The 23776-nt window shown below is 33.2% G+C and overlaps 1 protein-coding gene across 1 annotated transcript; it reads right to left on the bottom strand.

Moving 5' to 3' along the window:
- Positions 1 to 8: 8 nt before the first annotated feature.
- LOC123662128 (zinc finger C2HC domain-containing protein 1C) lies at positions 9 to 22178 on the bottom strand. Its single transcript, XM_045597012.1, has 11 exons — positions 22023 to 22178; positions 16944 to 16949; positions 10274 to 10429; positions 9237 to 9464; positions 8946 to 9029; positions 8449 to 8609; positions 7680 to 7770; positions 6918 to 6974; positions 3130 to 3315; positions 1917 to 2082; positions 9 to 1053 (listed from the first exon to the last, which is right to left on the bottom strand). The coding sequence occupies exons 1-11, from the start codon at positions 22176 to 22178 to the stop codon at positions 890 to 892; spliced, it is 1455 nt and encodes a 484-aa protein (XP_045452968.1). The 3' UTR covers positions 9 to 889.
- Between the last annotated feature and the right edge of the window lie 1598 nt (positions 22179 to 23776).

Below are 23776 nucleotides of genomic sequence, written 5' to 3'. Positions count from 1 at the left end.
ACAAAATATTATAAAATAATCAGTATATTTAAAAAATCCAGTATATTATGCACAGTTAACATTTTAAAAGCGTTGCAATATTTGTACAAATATTAATACACAAAAAAATTAATAAATAATTACGGCATCTGTTTGCGATCATCACGTTACGATTTTAGAAAGGTCTGCTTATTTCTAGTTCAATTATTTATAAACTTGATATCTAGACAGACTAATAAGCTTTTAAATCTGTTACATACGATTAGTTAAGAGTAAGAAATATAAAATGAATTAAATTTATTCGTTTGCAAAGGGGGGTGGAAAGAATTCATCATAATTTTAGGTCACTTGCGGATTCATAGGACTACAAGTTTGATTGTGGACATATTTGATGACCAACCAAATGCTATACGAGACCAATGCCACTAAACATATACGAAGAAACAACTTCTCGAATATTCTGTCATACTTTAAATCCATTTCATTTAGATATAGCAGTCATGATCTCGTAGAAACATTTGATCAAACAAACCATACCACAGCTAATAATGATTTGTACAAAAACATTTAAATGAACATTATTAGAGAAATTTTAATTCGAAGTTCGTGCCTCTCGCATAGCTATGAAATTAAGGGAATGTTTTCAAATCTTTTGTGAAAACCTAGGGTTTTCATAAGATAAATCTACTACTAATCTATGGATAACATAACAGTTTTATATTGGCATCGAAAGATTCAAAATTTAAATTTACTCAAATTCGTAACCAAAGTGACAAGTATGTCAAATTGTTTCCATAAAGTTTCCATCTTGTTTAACTTGTCTATGACCACTGAAAAATGCTAGTTTGCTGGTGGTTTTATATGGTCGTGGTACGAGTTATTGGTAGGTGGTACTAGGTGGTGGCACAAGTTATCGCCTGCGCGGTGGTGCTTTGGGCTTATTGAACTGGTAGTTGGCGCACTTGGGCACGTGGCGTTCCGCGGCGCCCGGGCTGAAGCGTCGCTTGCAGTGCGGACACTGGACGTAGTCAGGGTTCTCTGATGGTGGTGGTGGGGGCAAGTCGCTTAGTTTACCTGCAGGTTAGAAGTACAAGTTTCCTATGTTATATCTGGTCTTTGTTATAGTCAATACATCATTACAGCCTATACAGTCCACTGCTGGACATAGGCCTCCACAAGTTTACGCCAAAAATAACGTGAACTCATGTGTTTTGCCCATAGTCACCACGCTGGGCAGGCGGGTTGGTGACCGCAGTACTGGCTTTGTCGCACCGAAGACGCTGCTGCCCGTCTTCGACCTGTGTATTTCAAAGCCAGTAGTTGGATGGTTATCCTGCCAGCGATCGGCTTTTTAAGTTCTAAGGTGGTAGTGGAACTGTGTTATCCCTTAGTCGCCTCTTACGACACCCACGGGAAGAGAGGGGGTGGCTATATTCTTTAGTACCGTAGCCACATAGTCAATTATTGCTTAGATATTTCTAGACATATCAAGCTATGTTAATCATTTAAAATTATTATAATTTATATTTAAGGCAATACAAAATCACATATCTTACTTTGCGTGCCATTTAAAAAAGGGAAAACAAGCCTTAAAAGAAAAGTGACATCAAATATTTCGTATACTTAACCAATTTAGTATTAACTTTTTATTGGTGACTATGAAAGGTTAGGTAGGAAATGGTATTTATATATGAATTATTTTGCTCATGTATATACAAAGCCACTAACGTTACTCTATATTTGCTCCCATTTTTTCTTCTTTATCTGAATTTTACTGGTAATCGATTTTGCACACTTACAAACGTCTGCTCTTGTACGTCCTAAGGTTGGCTGGTAGAGAATGCTTTTAGCATTAAGCCCGCCTTTTGTACAATTCTTGTATGTATTGTGCAATAAAGTATTAATAAATAAATAAAGGTTATTTCTAGGAGTTTTACCTCCAGCGTTAAGATGGGCCTGCACTTGTTTGGCCGCGCGTATAGCTTGAATGAACTCCTCGTGTTTCTGCCGCCAGCTGCTGGTGGCCGGCTTCTGGACCTTAGTCTGGGATGGGTTCGTTGTACTCTTGCGTAGCTTGTTTATGAACGGTTCCGCTTCTGTTCCCTGTTGTTAATTTTGAATAAGATAGGTATATATTTCATAGACACTCCATGTGGATTAAATATCTAAATGAGATAAAAATTTTTTTTGGAACAGTACCTTTATGTACGCTATGTTTACATATTATATATAGCTTTAAAGCAAATATATTTAAACGAAGAAAAAAATTACCATAGTATAAAATAAATAAAAACAAAATGAATATAATAATATTATATAGAGGATGATATATTTATTGGTACCACTCTGTGTTGGTAAAATATTTAATATCGTCTTATCTTTGTGCTTATTGCTATGCATTTTTGTTGAAGTTACAAAAACGAAAATAATTTATTAAAAAAAAAAGAAAAAAAAAAGTCGATAAAACCAAATACTTAGTGTAGGTAAATGTTTTGATCCTGATTGTGATTGTAAATAATGAGATATTAAAATCTGGACAAAAATGTGGCTGTCTTTAAAGACCAAGAAAGAAAAACATAGTAAACATTGAGGAGTTAATTTTAAAACAGCATGCTATTAACCACACACTCATGCTATTGAAAAGTATCTTGCCTTGTAATTTTCTGCATCGGTTCCCTACTCCATTGAAGCAGCATTAAAGGTTAAATGTTTAGAGATTTCACTTTTTACAACAGAAAAGCGTACATTTTCTCCTGAATATTTAAATATTTACCTATATGCTGTTAAAGCAAGAGGCTAATATCGAATAGTTTTTTGGTTGGGATAAATTAAAAAGACAATTTGCTGGATATTTTGCGTTATTCATTTTTGGGAGTAAGATTAAGAACGTGACTTATTCAAATTTTGACGAAGATATATTTTTCGAGAATTTTTGCAGTTGCAAAATTTAAATATAGTTTGAGCTGGAAATTTGCCAAATTATAAATTTCGAGTCCTATTCACATTAATGTGTGGAGGATTCACGTGCAATTTATTGAAGTGTGAAGTGTTATTTTACAATTGAGAAAAAGTTTGTCTAAACGACTAAAAAATATATATATATATATATATATATATATATATATATATATATTACTGGTGGATACTCACCGCCAAACGATGCTTTAAAACGTCGAAAGGTTTCCGTTTCTTGGAGTGTGTTTTCTTGCAGATCTCCTGATGTTTCGGAAGCCTGTCCGGCGCGAAGTGTCGTCCGCAAATCGAACAGCCTCCTTCACTCGTGTCGTTCGCCGATGGACTGGGACGGGTCTTGTTTGTGCCGCTTGCTTGAGGGCTCTGGATTTATAAGATTACCTTGTTAAGATATCTCTATACTAACCTATAGGTTAGGTCTATGATTATCTTGTAATGTGTAAGACTTTAACTGAGGTAGGGCACAGCAGGAAACTCAAAATATGGAACAGCCCAACTGGGGCAGTACCTCGACCTTACAGAAGATCACAGCTAAATAATACTGCTTTCAAGCAGTGTTGTGTTCCTGTCGGTGTGTAACGTGACCAGAGCTCTTGGGAGAAAAGGGGATGGGGTTGGCAAAGCGTTTGCGATGCTTCTGGTGTTGCAGACGTCATAAGCTACGGTAATACACTTACCATCAGATGAGCCGTACGCTTGTTTGCCGATACAGTTGTTTAAACAAAAAAAAGACTAGCTTCTATATTTATCTATAGTTTATGATTGTCTAGCGTCAGTTAAATTATTGAAATATTAATTTGCTCAAAATGTTTACTGTTGTATGTGATGTCAAGTATCTGTAGGTTTTGTTTTATTTATCTTTATATACCCTATAGGCCTATACTAGATTTATTGAGTGCAAGCAAAATAAACTCAAAAAAGCTTTTTGGCCACAGCAGTCTCGATTTGAAAATGTTACAAAACCGTTACTTATAATATAACTTTACTTATTATAAAGGTCAACAACTAAATCAATAGTCATCATTACAGCCTATACAGTCCACTGCTGGACATAGGCCTCCACAAGTTTACGCCAAAAATAGCGTGAACTCATGTGTTTTGCCCATAGTCACCACGCTTGGCAAGCGGGTTGGTGACCGCAGGGCTGGCTTTGTCGCACCGAAGACGCTGCTGCCCGTTTTCGGCCTGTGTATTTCAAAGCCAGCAGTTGGATGGTTATCCCGCCATCGGTCGGCTTTTTAAGTTCCAAGGTGGTAGTGGTACTGTGTTATCCCTTAGTCGCCTTTTACGACACCCACGGGAAGAGAGGGGGTGGCTATATTCTTTAGTACCGTAGCAAAATCAATAGTAAAATAAAATAAAAATAAAAAACGCAAAAATATTTACCGCGGCAGGATTTTTCCTAAGTACCTGGAATAGTAAAACAAAAAACCATATAAATTACAAGTAAAAGAAAATCAAAAAATATTAGAAACTGTGTGCATTTTTAAACTGTAACGGTTTAGATTAAATGAAAAGTACAGGAGTTAGCAAAGTTAATAACTGGCGTATCTAGTTAGTTCAAAAGTAAAAACATCAAATAAAAAAAAAGAGACGTGCTTTAAACCACACGACTGAAATAAAAGTTCTTTAACTCCATCTAACGTATATCTCCCTCTCAACTTCCGTTCACCTCGCTCGATTACACTTTTAGTAACGCTCTCGTCACGCATTCACCAGCTTACTTCCTGAGTCAAGTGTGCTTAAAAAAGTTTAACTTCATTATGTTAAGACTGATAATTATAGATTAAGTATTTATTTGAAGAGATAAACATTAATACGCTCTCACAAAAAGTTTTAAAAGTACCCATAAGATTTAGGGCGATTTACGTTTCATCATTCCAGCCTATAGTCCACTGCTGGACATAGGCCTCCACAAGTTCGCGCCAAAAATGCGTGAACTCATCTGTTTTGCCCATAGTCACCACGCTGGGCAGGCGATTTACGTTTAGGAGCAGATAATTTCAAATACAAAAAATTTGTAATGAAAATAGATACGAATGTTTCGTAATGAAAATAGAAGAAATGTTTCTTAAGACAACTTTCCGCTTTAAGAGGTGAATATTCCTTTACTGCCCGTACCTTTGTTTGTATGTTCTGGATTTAACATGAAGTTAACATGGCATTACAATAGGTATCTTCATACATGTATTGTATAGTGATTCTCAGTATATTGGTATTTAAAGTAAGCGTAATTGAAATTTACATATTAGGTCTTTGTTGGACAGATGTTTGATGACACATGTTACGAGAACGTCAGTATAAGGACTTCCAGTAATAGTAAATCACATATTTTCTTACATACAATATAAGTTGAACTAAATGTTTGTTTGTGATTTTAAAACGATAAGTACATTATTTCTTTGTGTCCTCTTTAGGAATCTTTAAAATCAAACAATTTATGAAGTCGCAGAATAGTATCAAATGAAAGAATAATGCCATATTAATGAATCCTATACGTTAATAAAAAAAACCGACCGATGGCGGGATAACCATCCAACTGCTGGCTTCGAAATACACAGGCCGAAGACGGGCAGCAGCGTCTTCGGTGCGACAAAGCCTGGGTACCAACAAAGGTTACCAACCCGCCTGCCCAGCGAGGTGACAATGGGCAACACAGATGAGTTCACGTTATTTTTGGCTCGAACTTGTGGAGGCCTATGTCCAGTAGTGGACTGCGATAGGCTGATGTGATGATGTGATGATTAAATATTTTTATTTAAACAAAAATAAAATAAAATTGCAAAAATGTACGATGTACGCGCATAACTTTCGAACGATTGCTAAATTGGGAAATTGATTTTTTTTTTATTTTTATTGTTATCAGGGTTAGGCTTAATACATATCTCTCTATCTTCACTAACTTATATCTCACTCTCGAATTCCATTTGCCTCGTCCGATCACACTTTTCGTAACGCTCTCGTCACGCATTTACCAGCTTACTACCCAAGTCAAGCGTGCGTAAAAAGATTTACTTCAAAAATATTCATAATTCGTTACTAAGTTCGCTGGGCTAGTATGATATAAGTCTATAGAATCATAGTTATTGTTCGAATGTTACGTACTTACGCAGTATAGTCCCAGCTGGGATGTATACTGACAATGATGTAATGCATAGACCGCACTTGCTATACACCTTTCGAGTTTACTGTGGGAACTTCCCGCGGGAAAATTGAATTATCGTAAATCTAGATGAAAGAATGTACTCGAAAAAAATATTTTACATGTATTTAAAAACTAGCTTTTGTACTAATAGTGGCATATATTTATTTTCTTTATTTTGAATATACTGTGAATATTTCGAGTTTAAACCTATTACATTTTTAAATGTAACTAACAATTTTTGGCACAGGCAATACATAGATTTTTAGTTTTAAAAAGGGGAAAACATATTTTCTATCTGTAATACGACTTAAAAAAAAAGGAATTTGAAAATATTTTTAAAATATATATTAAATTAAAAGTTTATCGGGTATAAAAGTGCGATAATAAAGCTTTGTGATTTTTAGTGATTTGTCGATTAATCTCCCGAGACTTTACAGATATCATATATTATAACTGAGGTCGGGCACAGCAGGAATTTCCTGCTCAAAACATGGAGCAGCCCGACTGGGGTAGTATCTCGACCTTACAGATGATCACAGCTAAATAATACTGTTTTCAAGCAGTTTTGTGTTCCTGTTGGTGAGTAAGGTGACCAGAGCTCCTGGGGGGATTGGGGATTTGGTCGGCAACGCGCTTGCGATGCTTCTGGTGTTGCAGGCGTCTATAAGCTACGGTAATCGCTTACCATGAGGTGAGCCATACGCTTGTTTGCCAACCTAGTAATATAAAAAAAAGATATAATACTGCAGCATGGATAAACAATGGTGACTATGCCCGGCACTGTTTGTGTAAAACCGTAATCCTAGTTAGTAATACTCACGGTACTCGCTCCCCGTTGCATGACCCCTTTACTCCTACTGCCCTCCCGCTCCGACACCTGTTACCACATTCTTTATATACCACATCACTGGGATTTAACTATCGATGCGCTATTTAGTTTTAATTTACACTTTTAATAAAAATGTTATTTAAATTTTTTTACATTTTCAGTTTGACTTTTAATTTCGAAATTCGAACAGATAACTGTCAAGTACGCTAACGGTCAAAAAAAACTTGATAACTTTTTTCGATCATTATGCAAAAAGTCTAAAGAAAATTAAATTAAACCTAATTTAAGAGTTTCGTGTTTTTTTAGTAAATAATTCAATCTTAATAATATTGTTTTAGTGGTAATTACGATTTAATAAATAGGGAAATTTTTAATTGCACATCAATAAACTTATCACATAGCAATATCTGTCCATCAATTAAATCAGTTTTACATCAACTATATTATTTTACAGCAAGTAAAACCATTTGATTATCAGATCTAACATTACCAATATTTTGAACAAAAAAAAACTTTTTTTCTTCAGATTTGAGGTAAAAAAAGTTATTTTGTACACAAACTATTTTCATATATTTCTTCCTAGGACAAAATGGATTTTTTTTATTTTTGGTTAAATACTATCCAAAATAAAATTCGTTTTGATAGCTGAATAATTGTTAAAATTTATTTGGATAAATAATAAAATTAAATATTTCTAGGTTCTTAGGTATTAAAAATCAATAAAAGTAAATTTAAAAATTATTTTATTCATACCTTGTTCTCGCTGACAACTCTTCGCGGTGGAGCGACGGCAACTGGTTGGGGTTTGCTTTTCACTGGACTTTTGGGCCTTCTTACTGGACTTCTATAATTAGAAACATACCATTTCATAATTATATGTTAGTACCATTATATATATGTTATACCATTTTTATTCTTTAAAAATATCTCGATGGACTTTATGAACTTTAACTATTAGGAGGGAAAACTTTCGCCCTATTTTAATTCTTAAAAGTTATGGTAATGAGATAACTTTTTAAAGACCCTATCAGAACTGGTCCTGCTGATTTTTCAAGTACTAATATAAAAAAAAAACCCTTGCATTCAGCCTCTAGCATCCCAATGCTGGGCATAGAGTCGTCTTTATTTAGGAGAAGGATAGGAGCTTAATCCACCACGCTGCTTCACTGCGGTTTGGCTGATATGTATGAGTAACGATCGCTTCCAGATATTTATGATATTAACCGGAACCAATGGCTTAATATTCTCTCCTAGGCACGGAGGACACAAGGACAGACATCCAAACTGGAAATAAATATTTGTACAAATTATCCACCCCGAGCAGGAATCGAACCCACAAACTGTCGGTGTTTTAGGCGACTACTCTCACTACTACAACAGAGCGGTTGTTAACAAAAAAACCTGCAAGTTTCGAAAGGAATTTTAAACTTGGCTTAAATACTTTTCAGAAAAAAGCTTACTCTCCTTCATAGGAAAGAGGAAAGTGGCAAGTAGAGGCTATTGCCAAACTGTTTCAACTTACTTTCGCTGCGGTCTCTTGATCTCCACTAGTTCCGGAGATCTTGGAGTGGGAGTTGGTGCGAGTGCTTCTGGGAATGTTTCGTTTTCCAGTAAATAGTTATTTTCGTTGTTAGCGTGATCTGTTTCATCCGGTGTTGGTATTATTTCGCCGTTGCTCTGTGGCTGAAAATATTTGTCATCTAGAATCGACTAGCCCTAGTTACCATAACGTCGTTAATATAGTTTGTTGGTTTATTAGGCAAAAAAAAAAAAAAAAATTCTACGAGCGTTAGAATTGATTATTATTGTTATGCGTTAAAAAATGTATTCAAGGAAATAATGTTTTGCGGTATTTGTGGTCAAGAAAACGATAATTTAGAACAACACTAGTAAACTAGGGATTACTCTTGACCACAAAATTCTTCTAAATAATTTTATTAATATACTCGTACAAAGGTTACGCAGTAAATCTACTAAATAATAAATGTAGTACTTCTACTGCTTGAAGTCAAGACTTACCACTCGCTTTGCTGTGTTTAAGTCGATCTCGTGATTGTGATTCAGATCACCAGAACCGTTGACCATGTTGTCTAGTTTTTGAACCTATGAAAATAAAAAATTCTATTTTGTTTTTATAAGCTTAACGAGTAATCTAAAGGTTTATTAATTTTATTAAATATGTCACAGGGATAGTCTTACTCTGAAAATCAATCCCAATTAAAATGACGGATATCATGGACTAGGTCTATAATAATTTTTCATTACAAAAAATACTTTTTAGAATTATTTTTACGGTAAGAAATACGTTACCTGAACTGTCCCGTTTTGTTTTTTCACATTATGAGAGCTGATGCTCGTGTAACTTTTAGTATTTGAAGATTTCTTCTCGACAGTTGTTTTAGATGTTGTGCTTGAGACTTTTGTGTAACCATTTGGAATAGTCTTCCGAGGTGGAGGTCGTTCAGTATTCTGTATTGGTTGTAGAGGATAACTTTTGTCTATTCCCTTTGTACGCCTTTCCTCGAACATTTGTCGCACCTATGATAAGATAATAGTTGTAAACAAATGGCCCTCAATCTATAGCCCCTATTAAGATAAGCAAGTTTAATGTGTGAAGAAACGCCTTCGTTACGAAAGAAACAAACAATTCGACCGTTACACGCACCTGCATCATATAGTTCACCATGAAGTGATATTAAACTAAAGACTGATAGAGTAAAATATTTACTAAATCAAAGCGTGTTTAAAAAGGTTTTTTTTTATAGTTTATTTCTTAAGAATTGATTTTCATATAAGGCCGCCGGTATGAAAAAAATATGAGGATTAAAATCTACTGAACGAATGACCTCGTTACGTTTCTCGTAACGCCATCTATCGGAACCAAATAGATATTAAAAAGGTTACGATAGATAGCGTTATTTGATTTGTTTATTTACATTACATTTTATTACATTTTTATTACCAGTGCTATGACCGCTGCGTCAACGCGTCGTCAAATTTGATATGGTATTAATCTTTTTCTTAGAATAGCCTTTCTTCTTCTTATTCTTAGTAAGCCTTTTTTGTGCCTATTTAGACAGTCGATCTGAGGAGTAAACTCCAGTCGTGCGTCGGAACTGACACACAGACTTTTGTATATCTTCTTGTAAAATTATCCATTGATAGTTAAATTTAGGACATCAATGTTCATGTAGTCTTTCACTTATTCTCAGTGATAACATTTTTAGAATTTAGATTAACCAAAAAACAAATATACTTGTAATTTATAAATAAATATACATATATAGACAATTGAAATATCAAATGTACCAGTCAAAGCTTTGTCTAATTGTTTGTAATTTCGTTACCTTTCCCGGTTGGTGCACGACGGGCTGTGGAGGGCTGACCGCTACGCCATTACTAGGCGAGTGTCTGACACGGTCGAGCGCTCTCGCCTGTTGCGCTTCGTAGAGCGACGCGATTTTAAGTTCTCGTTCCTGGAGCTGTTTTTGTTGGAAACGAGCCTGTTGACAATTTTTTTTATATATGAGGCTTGTTGCTACATGTGATGAAGTATCATTTGCTATTTCAATTTTATAATGATTTCGGAAAACATTAACTTATTTAAATTGAATAGACTAAACTTAAATTTGCTGCTTATAGTTTAAAAAAAAAACAGATTTTCTCTATTACGACGTGTTGGTCAGTTAGTCTGTTCAGAGCAGATTCCAGATTAAGAGGTCTGGAGGCCTCGGGGCGATAAAGGAGTGGAGACACCCTTTGGCCCCAAATTATTTTCCAACGCGAAAAAAATATGAAAAGTTTACTAGTGTTTACTAGTCTGAATTTGTATTTTTTTGTCTCTATTATCTCGATCGAAGCACCTCTTTTGTGGCAACTCTTTGGTTGCCCTCCCCTAAATACAGCCCTGTGTCTGTTAACTACTTAAAGTCAATCGACCTGCCCGCGTCTAGCTCTACGTAAAGCAGAGATAGAGTCTACGGTGAAGTTGTCCAAGAAAATGTCTATTCATGTTTTTTCAACGATCCATATTATCGCAAATAACGCTTATTTAGATTTTAGTAACTCTTAGCCTTTAAAGACATTTGTATTTGACTGTATTCAATTATAAAATAAGAGCTGAATTGAAGTACGTTTGTTAATTTCTTGAAAAATGGCATATTACTTTCAGTAAAATGTTTTATTTAGTTTTCTACTTATATCAAAGTTATAACGATACAATTAGTTATTCTAGAAGTCTTAAGATTTACAATTTCTTTCTAAACAGAATCACCGGCCATTCATCGGACATATAAGGCGAGAGGTCGGCGCCCACGCATCACCGCGCGACAGCACCTGTCGAATCTTACATTGTTCTATCATCTATCGGTACCGCTTCCGTTTCTTTATTGTTGAAGGTCAAACACTCTTTGAAACAAATAGTTCCTAGTAATTGATTTTTCTTTTAAGCCCGAGTTCATCCGCAAAAAAGTTTTTTAAACGATGGAAATGCTTACTACCAATGGTATTTAAAAAAAAAAATGCGATTTAAAAGGATAATAAAAATTAAGATTTTACGGACTCGTTATTTTATAAACGATCAGTGCAATAGTGTCGTAGCTATGGCGCTCATGGTTGAGTTATTGAACTGAAGAATACCGAATATATTTGCTATGGCAAAGCTGCAAATCTGCAAATTGAATTTTTAGATTAAAAAATCTTTTTGACGTTGCCAATGCTATATATACTGATGTATCAGTGTGACAATTGCCATAACAGACTCAAGGTACAAAAAACTGTACGTACAGTACGTATGATCTCTACATCTGTAGGTACTTAATAGTCTGAAGTCAAAAGAAAACCGTTTTAATTCAGCATCTCGGTTATTAGATTTAAAATCTAGTCCGCACTAGGGTATAAGATACTTGTACACAATTTTATTTACAGTGTGCTCAACACAGGATTTACACAGGAGACTTTACTTGAGGCGTTAACTTTATTTTATTTGTTTTATCGCAAATAGTCGTATTTACATGATTATATCGAGAAACGACTCCAACACCTTCCAACAATCTTCGGAAAAACTGTCAGTGTTCCTCTACTATATTATGCACTAGCGACCCGCCCCGGTTTCGCACGGGTGAAATGCTGATACTAAATATACTACAGAATGTATTTATAGTATGAAGCTAGCTTATATGCATGCATGGTTATTAACATAATAACAACATTCAAATATTTGTCTTTAGATTACACGTTGTTACAGAATGCGTTGAAGAAATAAGGTTCACGTTCTCCGTAGATGATAGCGTGATAAATTGTAGCCTATATGTTGACCCGACTTTTTAATAATATTCGTGCCAAATTTGAAGTAAATCCATGCAGTACTTTTAGAGTTTATTCCGGACATACATACAGACAAACAGACAAAAATTCTAAAAACTATATTTTTGGCTTCGGTATCGATTGTAGATCACACCCCAAGTATTCTTTTAAAAAAATATTCAATGTACAGTTTTGACTTTCCTACCATTTTATTATATGTATAGATGTATGCATATAAAACTTCCTCTAGAATCACTCTATTTACTGAAGAAAACCGCATCAAAATCCCTTGCGTAGTTTTAAAGATCTAAGCAGACAGACAACGGGAAGCGACTTTGTTTTATACCATGTAATAATACACATAAAATAACAAAGTTATAATCTTACTGTGCTTGCGTATATTTTAATCAAAACAATTAGTTAAAAGCTTAGCATGGGCACTAAGTAAGCGATACTTTACTTGTCTATTTAGTCATTGATGTGACCATCACAGTCGATTAACGACAAGTCTCGAATGACCGTCATTATCTCAATTACAGAATCAACCCAAATTTATGCCTGTCGCAAAGTCATTGTTTGTGACTACAATGTTGTAACATGGACTTAAGAATGTTTTAGTAAATAACTTTTTATAAAACTAATAGTATTAACATTTTACAAATGTATAAGAAGTATAGTAAAGAAGTAAGAATAGTTTATAAGTTTGATAAAATAGTTATTTAAGTTTTACTATTAGTTGAATAAGTTCTACTCATTCGTAGAAAAAACACTGAAAATAAAGGTGTAAATAAAAACCTGTGAAGAAGAAGTTCATAATAAAATATTAAAAAGTGTGAATAGAATTCTGTTTGTACATATTGTAAGTGCGAGCCCTCGTACGCACAAAATAATATGTTAGGACACTGTCTAACTCTATGTATTATCTGGCAGCAATTTGAAAAAGAGTTTGCAATGATTAAGCAGGATAAGCAAAGTTCGGCTATCTCATTAAATACTTTTACAGTTTATTTGCTTGTGACCCACTTCAAATCTTAAAAAAAAGACTTAAGTCATTGCATGCAGAGCTACTTTCAGCTCTTAACAAGTTCAACTCATTCCAACTTCACTGTCAAGAACCTCTATTATTCAATCGCGTCAATTAACAATTCATTTAAGAGAAGCGTCTTCGTAACGGGGCTTAACTGTTACATTGTAATCAAATTCTTTGTTGATGAATTAATATTTAGCATAAGACAATAATGACTCGCGCTCCTTAGGCTTTTGTTGTCTTGAATCATGAATATAATGTTAATAAAATTTTATTTAGATGCTAGAGGCATTTTTGTTTAAGATGCAGAATTTAAATTTATTGTATTAACTTTGTCTGACCTCTATTCAGAATACAAAAGGAAATTTAGATACAAGAAAATCAAGGGATTTACAATAAAAAAAAGAAGAAAAATTGTGCAAAAATACACACAAAACATAAATAGTTGTGTTTGCTCGCAAACGAAAAAAAAAACCGACTTCAATCACATCGACGAATAATACAACGTAATCGACGAAAAAATAGTCAAGTAACTACGCGTTATCAAAGATTACTCAAAAAGTAGTTATCAGATCTTGATAAAATTTATATGTGACCACATGAAAAACATCAGATTTCGACTAAATCAAAAATTATCAAAATCGGTACACCCAGTAAAAAGTTATTGCGGATTTTCGAGAGTTTCCCTCGATTTCTCTGGGATCCCATCATTAGATTCTGGGATATCTCCTTTCCTTATCATGGTATCAAACTAGGAATATCCTCTTTCCAACAAAAAAAGAATTATCAAAATCGGTACATCTAGTAGAAAGTTATGCGGTATAATACAACGAAGGTCGACGAAAAAAGCGTCAAGTAAAAACGCATTATTAGATATAACTCAAAAAGTAGTTGTTAGATCTCAAATAAATTTAAATGGGACCAATTGACACACACCACCTTTCGATTAAAACAAAATTTGTCGAAATCGGTCCACCTGGTCAAAAGTTGTGATGTAGCATACATAAAAAAAAATAAAAAAAATACAGTCGAATTGAGAACCTCCTCCTTTTTTGGAAGTCGGTTAAAAATACGACATAATGGCATAGAAAAAAAACTTTAGTGAATGAAGTAAACTTAGAGAGGATTTCAACAGGGCATTTACAGACTATGGCAGAATAATCTTAAGTATATAATCTGTGACCATATAAATGCACAACGTCAAATTGACCCCAATCTGTCTCCAATATTAACATGATTTTAAAAAACTTATAATAGGTACGTCTAATAGGTAACTAATAATAAAGAATATTAATATCAAGTCAAAAGTTTATCCGTTTCAATACACTTGTATCACGATCTACACAAGCAAAAAAAAATACACAAAAAAATACAAAAAAAAAATACACAAAAAAGCTTTATTTCGTATCTCTAGCTATCATAAATACACAGGAGCAAAACAGTTATCATAAACGTGAGTTAAACGTTTTGTATACTAAATGAAAACATAAATTATTTCAGATTTATGAGTCTCCTGTCCCTGTACACTAACTAGCACTTGAGAGCTATTAACTCCACACAAGTGACCTGTGATATATAGCCTATAATACATAATAAATGATACAAACAACCTTGTTTAAGACACTTATAAAATATAGTTTAGTTATACCTACACCTACGTATATTATTGCGAATGGATTTATATTACAAAAGTTAATGTTATTCCTTTCACTCCGCTTAAAAAGTGAAATTCGAACATTTCTCGAATAATAAATTACGTTGTTTATTAAGTAATTAAAAATTTCAATTGTTATAGCTATGTATATGGATGTATTTAATAAGTACATATTACCTGTTACCTGTTACAAGCGAATACGGGCCGTAATTTTATAAAAGGGTTTTATATCGTCGTTTATATTTTAATTGCAAATTTTATGATTTTTATTTATCTATATAAAAAAAATAAAATTGGAGTGTCTGTTTGTAATATTAAAATAACCTCTTTTAACTAAATGTATATGAGGATGTATACACAGTACATATACCAAAATAACATTTTTTATAATTTGTCAACTGTCTGTCTGTCTGTTTGTTCTGGTTAATCTCTGAAACGGATGAACCAATTTTGCCGGGACATTCACTGGCAGATAGCTGATATAGTAAGGAGTAACTTAGCCTACTTTTATTTTAGAAATTTATTTATTTTCTTATAACTCTGCGAGCTGAACAAAAGCTTTTTTGTTAAATTTCACGCGGACGAAGTCGCGATCACAGCTAGTATACAATATGAATCTAAAATATGGAAAATAAAATAATAATAAATAAATAATAAAGAATTTTAATTTATGCTTTTCATCGTCAACTAATGATATAAATTAAATCAAACTTCTTTTATGAACATTTTATAATGCTTTAAAATTATGTTTTTCGCTTAAGCCAGATTAAAAAAAAACATTTAGGACATAATACAAGAAATAATAACATAAAATGTAAACAAATACACAACATTCCTAACTGTACAATTAATAAAGACCGCTTTATTCTTATATTAATTAAATGTTGCTTCGTAAAAGATAAAATCTAAAACACTTGAGAACATAACTGTTTAAATTAAGTATCAATTTAAATCTTCCTAGTCAAAGGAAAACGTCTGCTAATCACAAAAAGCTGGTCTCGAACAATGACCATAATCTGCGCACACGCATGTCGGCTGACTCATTGGCAGTCATTGACCTTTGCGTTGCGATAGGAAAGATCAAAATTTTAATTGATATATGCATTTTTTTATTAATGGAATGTGTTAAGAACGAAACCAGAAGCCACCAATTTTTCCCATATAAACTATTTTATACGAATGTTGGAGAATGTAATAGTATATTGACAAAACCAGAATCTATTTCGGCAAAGAAATTGTATAAATTGGTCGATGAAGTTCAATCAATCATGTAATTGTATTAACATAAATGTATAATAACAGAGCGACATAGTCGCAGTAGCGGCAAAGCTCTTTAATAAAGAAAAAAAAAAAAAAAATTAACATAAATATTTTTATTTAAGTAATTTCTTTCTTAATTTAACTATGATTAGAGTCGATAGCCGTACAAATATTAAACGCATGAGAATTATTTTCAACTAAAATATTTAATTTGTATAAATGTATTTTATTTATTTTTAATGGATTGATGTAATTGATAAATATTTATTATTACATCTTGTATTATAACAGTAGATAATAATGATAAATTATTAGTGGTTTTGATCTCTGTAAAATATTTCATTTATTAACTAGCTGACCTGAGAAACGTTCATGTCTTGCGAACCGTTAAAAGCGTGAAGTTAAAGTGAAAGAAAAAAAAATGGATAGGGTCACCACTCACTTAGTATTATAAATATACTTTGCAGTCTATTCTCATACCATACATAAAAAAATATGCGAGGAGGTGTGCAACACAGTGACATGAGATTTTTATACATTAGATGTAGTCGTTTCTTCGGGATTTACACCATGTACCTTTTTATATTTGAGGCTCCGATATTTCGGCGCAGTTGCATGCGCCATGGTCACGGAAGAACTGAAAATATCGGAGCCTCAAATATAAAAAGGTACATGGTGTAAATCCCGAAGAAACGAATTCAAATAATGTTAACAACCATGGAAATTTAAAACAATATATTAGATGTAGTATATAATAATTCTACTTTTCTACTCTATTCTTCTTCTCTGTATGTCTCCGTAAAATTATAAAAACTAGATAACTTGGCCAATTTCCTACCGATATTTTTTAACGTAAATAGATATATAGATCTTATTTTAAAACCCTTGACCTAATGATAGCAGACAAAAAAAAAATACGTATAATTAAACCCATTAAGTGAAGTAGAAATATAAATACATATCACAATTATTTATTTTTTTTTAAATATATTTATCAGAAGCCGGTGAAAATGTTTTCAGCTTACTATATAAAATGTATTCTATAGGTTAGGTACACAAAACAACTGATTAAGGAATGGCTAGCTGAACATTTAACTGTTTTACCTTTAAATAAAATGTTTATTTATATGTTGCTATTTAACGCCAACTGACACATACCGGAGCGTGTGAGGCGTGCGAAATTTTTATATTATGAGAATGTTTGAACCTTATTATCTGTTTATTTAAGGAGTGTGTTGATTTTTAATTCCGTTATCTATTATATTTAGAGATAAAACAACATTTAACTGGTACAAATTACGATTTATTAATTTGATCTTTTTAGAAAACAGCTAAAACAAATACACTATGTTCTAACGGATACAACTATGTAGAGGCATTCTTGTTGCTTGTAACTGTGTTGTCTAATCAAAGTATCAATACTAGTATTTCATTTAATAATTGTATTTTACATAGATAGGCATTTCTACTTTCTAGTATTCGAGATATTAGTCTCAAAAGAGTCACTTAGAGGTTTCGATTACAATTGTGAAAACCAATCATTTTAAAACAACAATAATTGTGTTTGCTCGCAAACGAAAATAAAACCGACTTCAATTACATCGACAAGTAATACAACGTAGATCGACGAAAAAATAGTCAAGCAACTACGCGTTATCAAAGATTACTCAAAAAGTAGTTATCAGATCTCAATAAAATTTATATGTGACCACATGATAAACATCAGCTTTCGATTAAATTAAAAATTATCAAAATCGATACACCCAGTAAAAAGTTATTGCGGATTTTCGAGAGATTCCCTCGATTTATCTGGGATCCCATCATCAGATACTGGTTTCCTTATCATGGTACCAAACTAGGGATATCCCTTTTCCAACAAAAAAGAATTATCAAAATCGGTACATCCAGTAGAAAGTTATGCGGTATAATACAACATAGGTCGACGAAAAAAGCGTCAAGTAAAAACGCATTATTAGATATAACTCGAAAAGTAGTTGTTAGATCTCAAATAAATTTAAATGGGACCAATTGGCACACACCACCTTTCGATTAAAAGAAAATTTGTCGAAATCGGTCTACCCGGTCAAAAGTTCTGATGTAACATACATAAAAAAAAAATACAGTCGAATTGAGAACCTCCTCCTTTTTTGGAAGTCGGTTAAAAAGAAAACGATTCTGTGCTAATCAATCAACACATGGGTTCAACACATGGGTTGCAAATGCCGGAAATGAAAATACTACTAGGTATGTAATACCGTACGTATAACTTAATTTTAGAGGCCAAACAATAATCTTATATATAAAATTTTCGTGTCATAATGTTAGTTAAAGTGCTCCTCCGAAACGGGTGGACCAATTTTTATGAAATTTTGTGTGCATATCGGGTAGGTCTGAGAATCGGCCAACATCTATTTTTCATAGCCCTAAGTTACAAGGGGGTGGGATTAAGGGGTTTAGTAACATACTTATTAATAATTAGGTACTTATTTAGTAAAGAGCAGAAAGAGTGATGTACCTATTGAACCGTGTCTTGAAATGATGCAGTATCGGGATTCGACGATGATGTCAAGTAGTTAAACTTCAAGTTTAATCATTTACGGACCAAATATCGGTTCATGTGGTCAGTTTTGGTGATAGTAAAAACCATTTTTTTATTCCATAGCTATATATAGTGGGACAAAGTGCCGCATATTTTTACAACGCCTCATGGAAAGAAGGCACCGCGCCTAAAAGACAACAAGCAGACCGTTTTCTTATTTGTTTTGTAAAGTAACAAGAATTCTTTCGCGTATCTTTTTTTTTGTCAACAAGTAAATCATTTGAGCTCATTGAACTTTTGATAGGGGATTGGTCGCTATCGTAAAGATTTATGTCATTAAACAACGTAGTTATAATATTCGCTTATTCTTTTTGAGCTAACTTTTATAAGTTATAATTTAGTATAAGAATCTGAAAAAATATTTGTATTTCACTAAAATAAATAAACTCGTAAGTATATTAACTGTCATACAAGAAATTTAGTATAACGATCGTTTAATTACATGTGTGCTGTGTGGCTACGGCACCAAAGAATAAAGCCACCCCCTCTCTTCCCGTGGGTGTCGTAAGAGGCGACTAAGGGATAACAAGGTTCCACTACCACCTTGGAACTTAAGAAGCCGACCGATGGCGGGATAACCATCCAACTGCTGGCTTTCAAAATCACAAGCCGAAGACGGGCAGCAGCGTCTTCGGTGCGAGAAAGCCAGCCCTGCGGTCACCAACCCGCCTGCCCAGCGTGGTGACTATGGGCAAAAAACATAAGTTCGCGCATTTTTGGCGCGAACTTGTGGAGGCCTATGTCCAGCAGTGGACTGCAATAGGCTGGAATGATGATGATGATGATCGTAATTACATGTATATATAAAGTATGGACTATGGGCAAAACACATGAGTTCGCGTCTTATAACTTCAGTCTATCGTAGTCCACTGCTGGACATAGGCCTCCACAAGTTCGTGCCAAAAATGGCGTGAACTAGTGTATTGCCCACAGTCGCCATACTGTCTCAGGCGGGTTGGTGACCGCAGGAGATATTTTACTTAAAATATATTACATTTAGACGGTATAGAGCTTTCATAAGAGCGAGCGTGGGCTAGCACAGAAGACAGATATATCAGTCATTGGGGAAGCAGGGAGAAACAATGTTGTGTATTACTGTCAGCTTATATATATTATTAAGCGTGTTATGCAAAAGGATTTAGAGATTAACGTATTAATTAATCGACGTCTGGAAATGCATGGAAATGTTTTGCAGTTATGTTGTCAATTATTGATTTATCGTTTAAGTTCTGTACATTTTGGTTTGTTGGTAGTTCAATTTGAGATTAATGGTTTAGCCACTCTTTCTAGAACTGAAGTTCTACCGATTCTAAAGGAAAATTTGTATAATAGCTTATAATTAAAAATATTTGCATTAATAAAAAAGACTCGCAGCAGGAATCGAAAGGACAAAACCCTACAAACTAATGCGCTGCAAAAAACTGCACTGTGCCAACAGGTTTTGCCGAATATTCTATCATTAAAGGAAAATCATAATTGAATCATTGAATTGAATGGACTGACAGTACAATGTAAACTATATGTCAGACTCCAACAAAGCAAAAAAAAAAATCAGGTTTCAAACCAAAATATCAAATGATCGCCTCGAAATAAAATATCTGATACTTTTTTTAGGTTACACGATACCCAGAGACGGTATACGCATCGAAAACAAAAGGTTCCATGCGAACTCACTTCGTATTCTCCATGTATGGAGCTGAATCACGAGTTGCGAGGTCGCGTGTACCAGTGTGATGTAACATTGGATGACTAACAATAAGTTTTGCGACTCCTTGTTTGAGCCTTCTTAGAATGTATACGTTGTTTTGATTATAGGTGTCACGACTTTGAATTGAACATTGTTTTAATTGTTTTCAAGAGGGATTTGTTAGAAAACTTATTATTATAGATTAGAGAGGTTGAACAAAGAAAAAAGAAATTAAAACAAACATGTATTAATTTTTTTAAGTTACTAAAAAACCGAGGAGGTAGTGTAGTCAACGTGTATATTTTTTTTAGGAATGGTCAGAGAAATTTGATTTGTACCAGGTTAAAGATTGGAGGGCTTAAATTATTTCTTTATTTTTTAAGGATTTACCTATGTGAGATAAATTTTTATTTATTTTTTAGGATTTACCTATGTGAAAATTATAAATTAGATTTCATATATAATTAGAATTTTATCAGGCCAACCCATGGCATCGTCTTCACAATGAAAAAATCTGATGTACGATTTATTTATTAAGCATGTGGATGAAAGTAACCAGAACAACATACAGTAATATACCTGATTACACCTACCTCCCAGTAGTTATGCCAGAAAAATAACAGTTATCTGTTATTGGGTTATTTATCCTAATGTTTAATTTTCGTCATACTTTTTAAGTTCACAATACATAAATAATGATGAGGTAATCTTTACGTAATGTATCGACAAAACAATCAATTTAATTGATAGTTTGTCTTAAAAAACAGACAGTTGGTAATATTGTATTCTTTCAAGTAAAAGGTCGTCGGGGTGAAGGAGACAAATGATTCTATAGCTCAATCGAAATCAATACATTTGACTTATTTCTAAGACACATTCGCTAACACAATATATGTATTTTATTAGCTAAAAATTTTGGTGAGTCACCTTCAATTGAAATTGGAAAGGATTATTTGATTCCATTAAAATGAAATCATTTACAACAATATCTAATAAAAACTTCATAATAGGATTTCTGCAAAATTTGGAACATTCTATTAAAAAAAAAAAAAAAAAATTATTTCTTTTTGTTTCTCAAATAGTATCGTTAAGTTTATACATAGGTAACCCATATATAGTACATACAGTGACTATAATAAATAATAAATAATAATAAGCCTTTATTTCTTTCTCATTTTTTCATGCAATTACAAAGGTTAAATTTTAAAGCTATATAATTATTATTAATTTTTATAATTTTAATAATATTTGTATATATATTATATTTTATCGTTGCGTTTCTTATTAGGTACATTATTTATTTTATGAAGTTCGAATATTATTTTACTGCCACAAATTTAATGGCTAAGATATTTCTAATGTTTATTAAAATAAAGAACGCTTAAGGCTAAGGAAATCAATTAAATTCACAATAACTTGCCACAAAAAGGAAGAAAATCGGTAATATATCTAAAATTTAATCCTTGGGCGCTAAATTTTGTGGTTCTGAACCAAAAAATATACGAATATTGTTGAAGGATGTAGAATCTTTGCTTCACGGAACATAACAAAAAGGTTAAAATTACCTTCGGGTCGGGCAATGTAAGCCAACCATTCCTTATACTTGAAGGATCTGCTCCTTGCAAAACTGCCGAAGAGACACAGCGAGGACGTGCCTTCCAATGTTCAGGTTCCCACCAGTTTACTTGGTCGAGAGATCGGGACATATCACGAGTCTCCATAACAAGTCTAAGATAATACTAAATCCCCGCGTAATAGCTACCATTTAAACTCTTCTCTAAATCTTAGAAAAGATAAAGCTTATTTAAACTTTTTTTAAATAAAATATCACACATCATCTTTAAGCGATAACATTCAAATATTCTTCGAATTGGTATATGTAAGCCAGCAGTAAGTACACGTCAGTGCATCAAAATGTACAAAAGTTGAATGAAAAGCTCGTGCCAATGAAGGTTTGTTTGTTTACCGGTTGCTTGGTTACGTACACGTGGAACCTAATGTCACGGTGGTAATAACTCATGACCTCTGTGGATTACCGCTAGTTTGACCCTATTAAACTATTACTTTCTTCAGAAAAATCACTTATTACGAAGGCATTCGCACACCTGTTTCATAAATTAGTCGTTAAGCGATTCTAAGGCTTCTGCTTTTGAATTAAGGTTGTATAATGGTGTAAACAAATGTTTATACCGTTACTGTTTGGTTTGGATCAAAGTGGTTCGTGGCGTAAACAATGGGATGGGATTTCTTGCGGTTGAAACGGATCGTTTTACTTTACTTTAGCGGTGCTAATGTATTTTAATTGATATATTGAATGTACGTCTACTTTATTAATTTTCTCATAAAGATTTGATTTACTAGTATATATAGTTCTATTAAAAAAAAACTGCTTTTATTGACATTAATAGTAGTAATTTAGTTTTTAAATCAATATAACTATTCTTCACTTTTATTTATGCCGTTTTCCGGTTTTAAATAAGGTACTCTTACTAACCTTGTTTAGATCTGACAGGTTAGCTTGAAACAGATCTATTCTCATCAAATCTTATCAACCAGTTGGTACTGGTTGGTTTTAATTGAATAAGGAGTTATTATTATAATAAACTAATTCTTAGAATAAAATTTTCTATCGATAGTCGCTTATGAAGTGTTTATATGAGAGCTTCACACTGGCTTAACAGAAGAGATATAATTATATCTCTTCTGTTAAGCCATAATTATTAATAACTATAGCGACACTTTCCGGCTTCGCCCGGTTGCAAAAACTATCAGTGTTCCTCTAATAGGTATATTATGCACGTATTGTACTTGTAAACCTTCCTCTGGAATCACGCTATTGACTAAAGAAAACCGCAGAAAATCCGTTGCGTAGTTTTAAAGATCTAAGAATACAGACAGCGGGAAGTTACTTTGTTTTATACTATGTAATGATAAAGAAACATTTCGCTCTCAAAGGTCCCCAGTAGGATGAGATCTTGTTTCGGTGGTCCGGAAACATACACACAATACAAGCACAGAGGCCCAGACCACGACAAACATTGTACGATCCATACATACCCTTGATATGACTATTGCCTCAATATATATACAAATAAACAGGTATTAGATCATCACGACGACACCAGACGATGTCAAAATAAGTATTCTTAATTATTAGTTCATAAAGTGTAATAGCGTAATGTTAAATAATACTCTAAATTTATTTGTATTTATGATTTAGTTTGCATTGTTTATGTACGTTTTATATATAAAAGATAAGAATAAAAAAATAAAAAACCTAATATAGCTAGCCGCTCATCAAATACTCAAAGTAACTTAA

This window comes from Melitaea cinxia, chromosome 18 (genome assembly GCF_905220565.1).
Source record: "Melitaea cinxia chromosome 18, ilMelCinx1.1, whole genome shotgun sequence".
Taxonomy (NCBI): Eukaryota; Metazoa; Arthropoda; class Insecta; order Lepidoptera; family Nymphalidae; genus Melitaea; species Melitaea cinxia.
The sequence above is the reverse complement of the archived record's forward strand: the minus strand, read 5'-3'. Positions and strand labels throughout refer to the sequence as shown.

Excerpts from the sequence above, each read along its gene's own strand:
- LOC123662128 (XM_045597012.1), bottom strand. The coding sequence starts at position 22,178 with ATGGAGACTCGTGATATGTCCCGATCTCTCGACCAAGTAAACTGGTGG. Across the intron at positions 8,610-8,945 it reads TAAACACAGCAAAGCGAGTG|CCACAGAGCAACGGCGAAAT; the intron begins GTAAGTCTTGAC and ends AAATATTTTCAG. Across the intron at positions 6,975-7,679 it reads GAGTTGTCAGCGAGAACAAG|GTGTCGGAGCGGGAGGGCAG; the intron begins GTATGAATAAAA and ends ATGTGGTAACAG.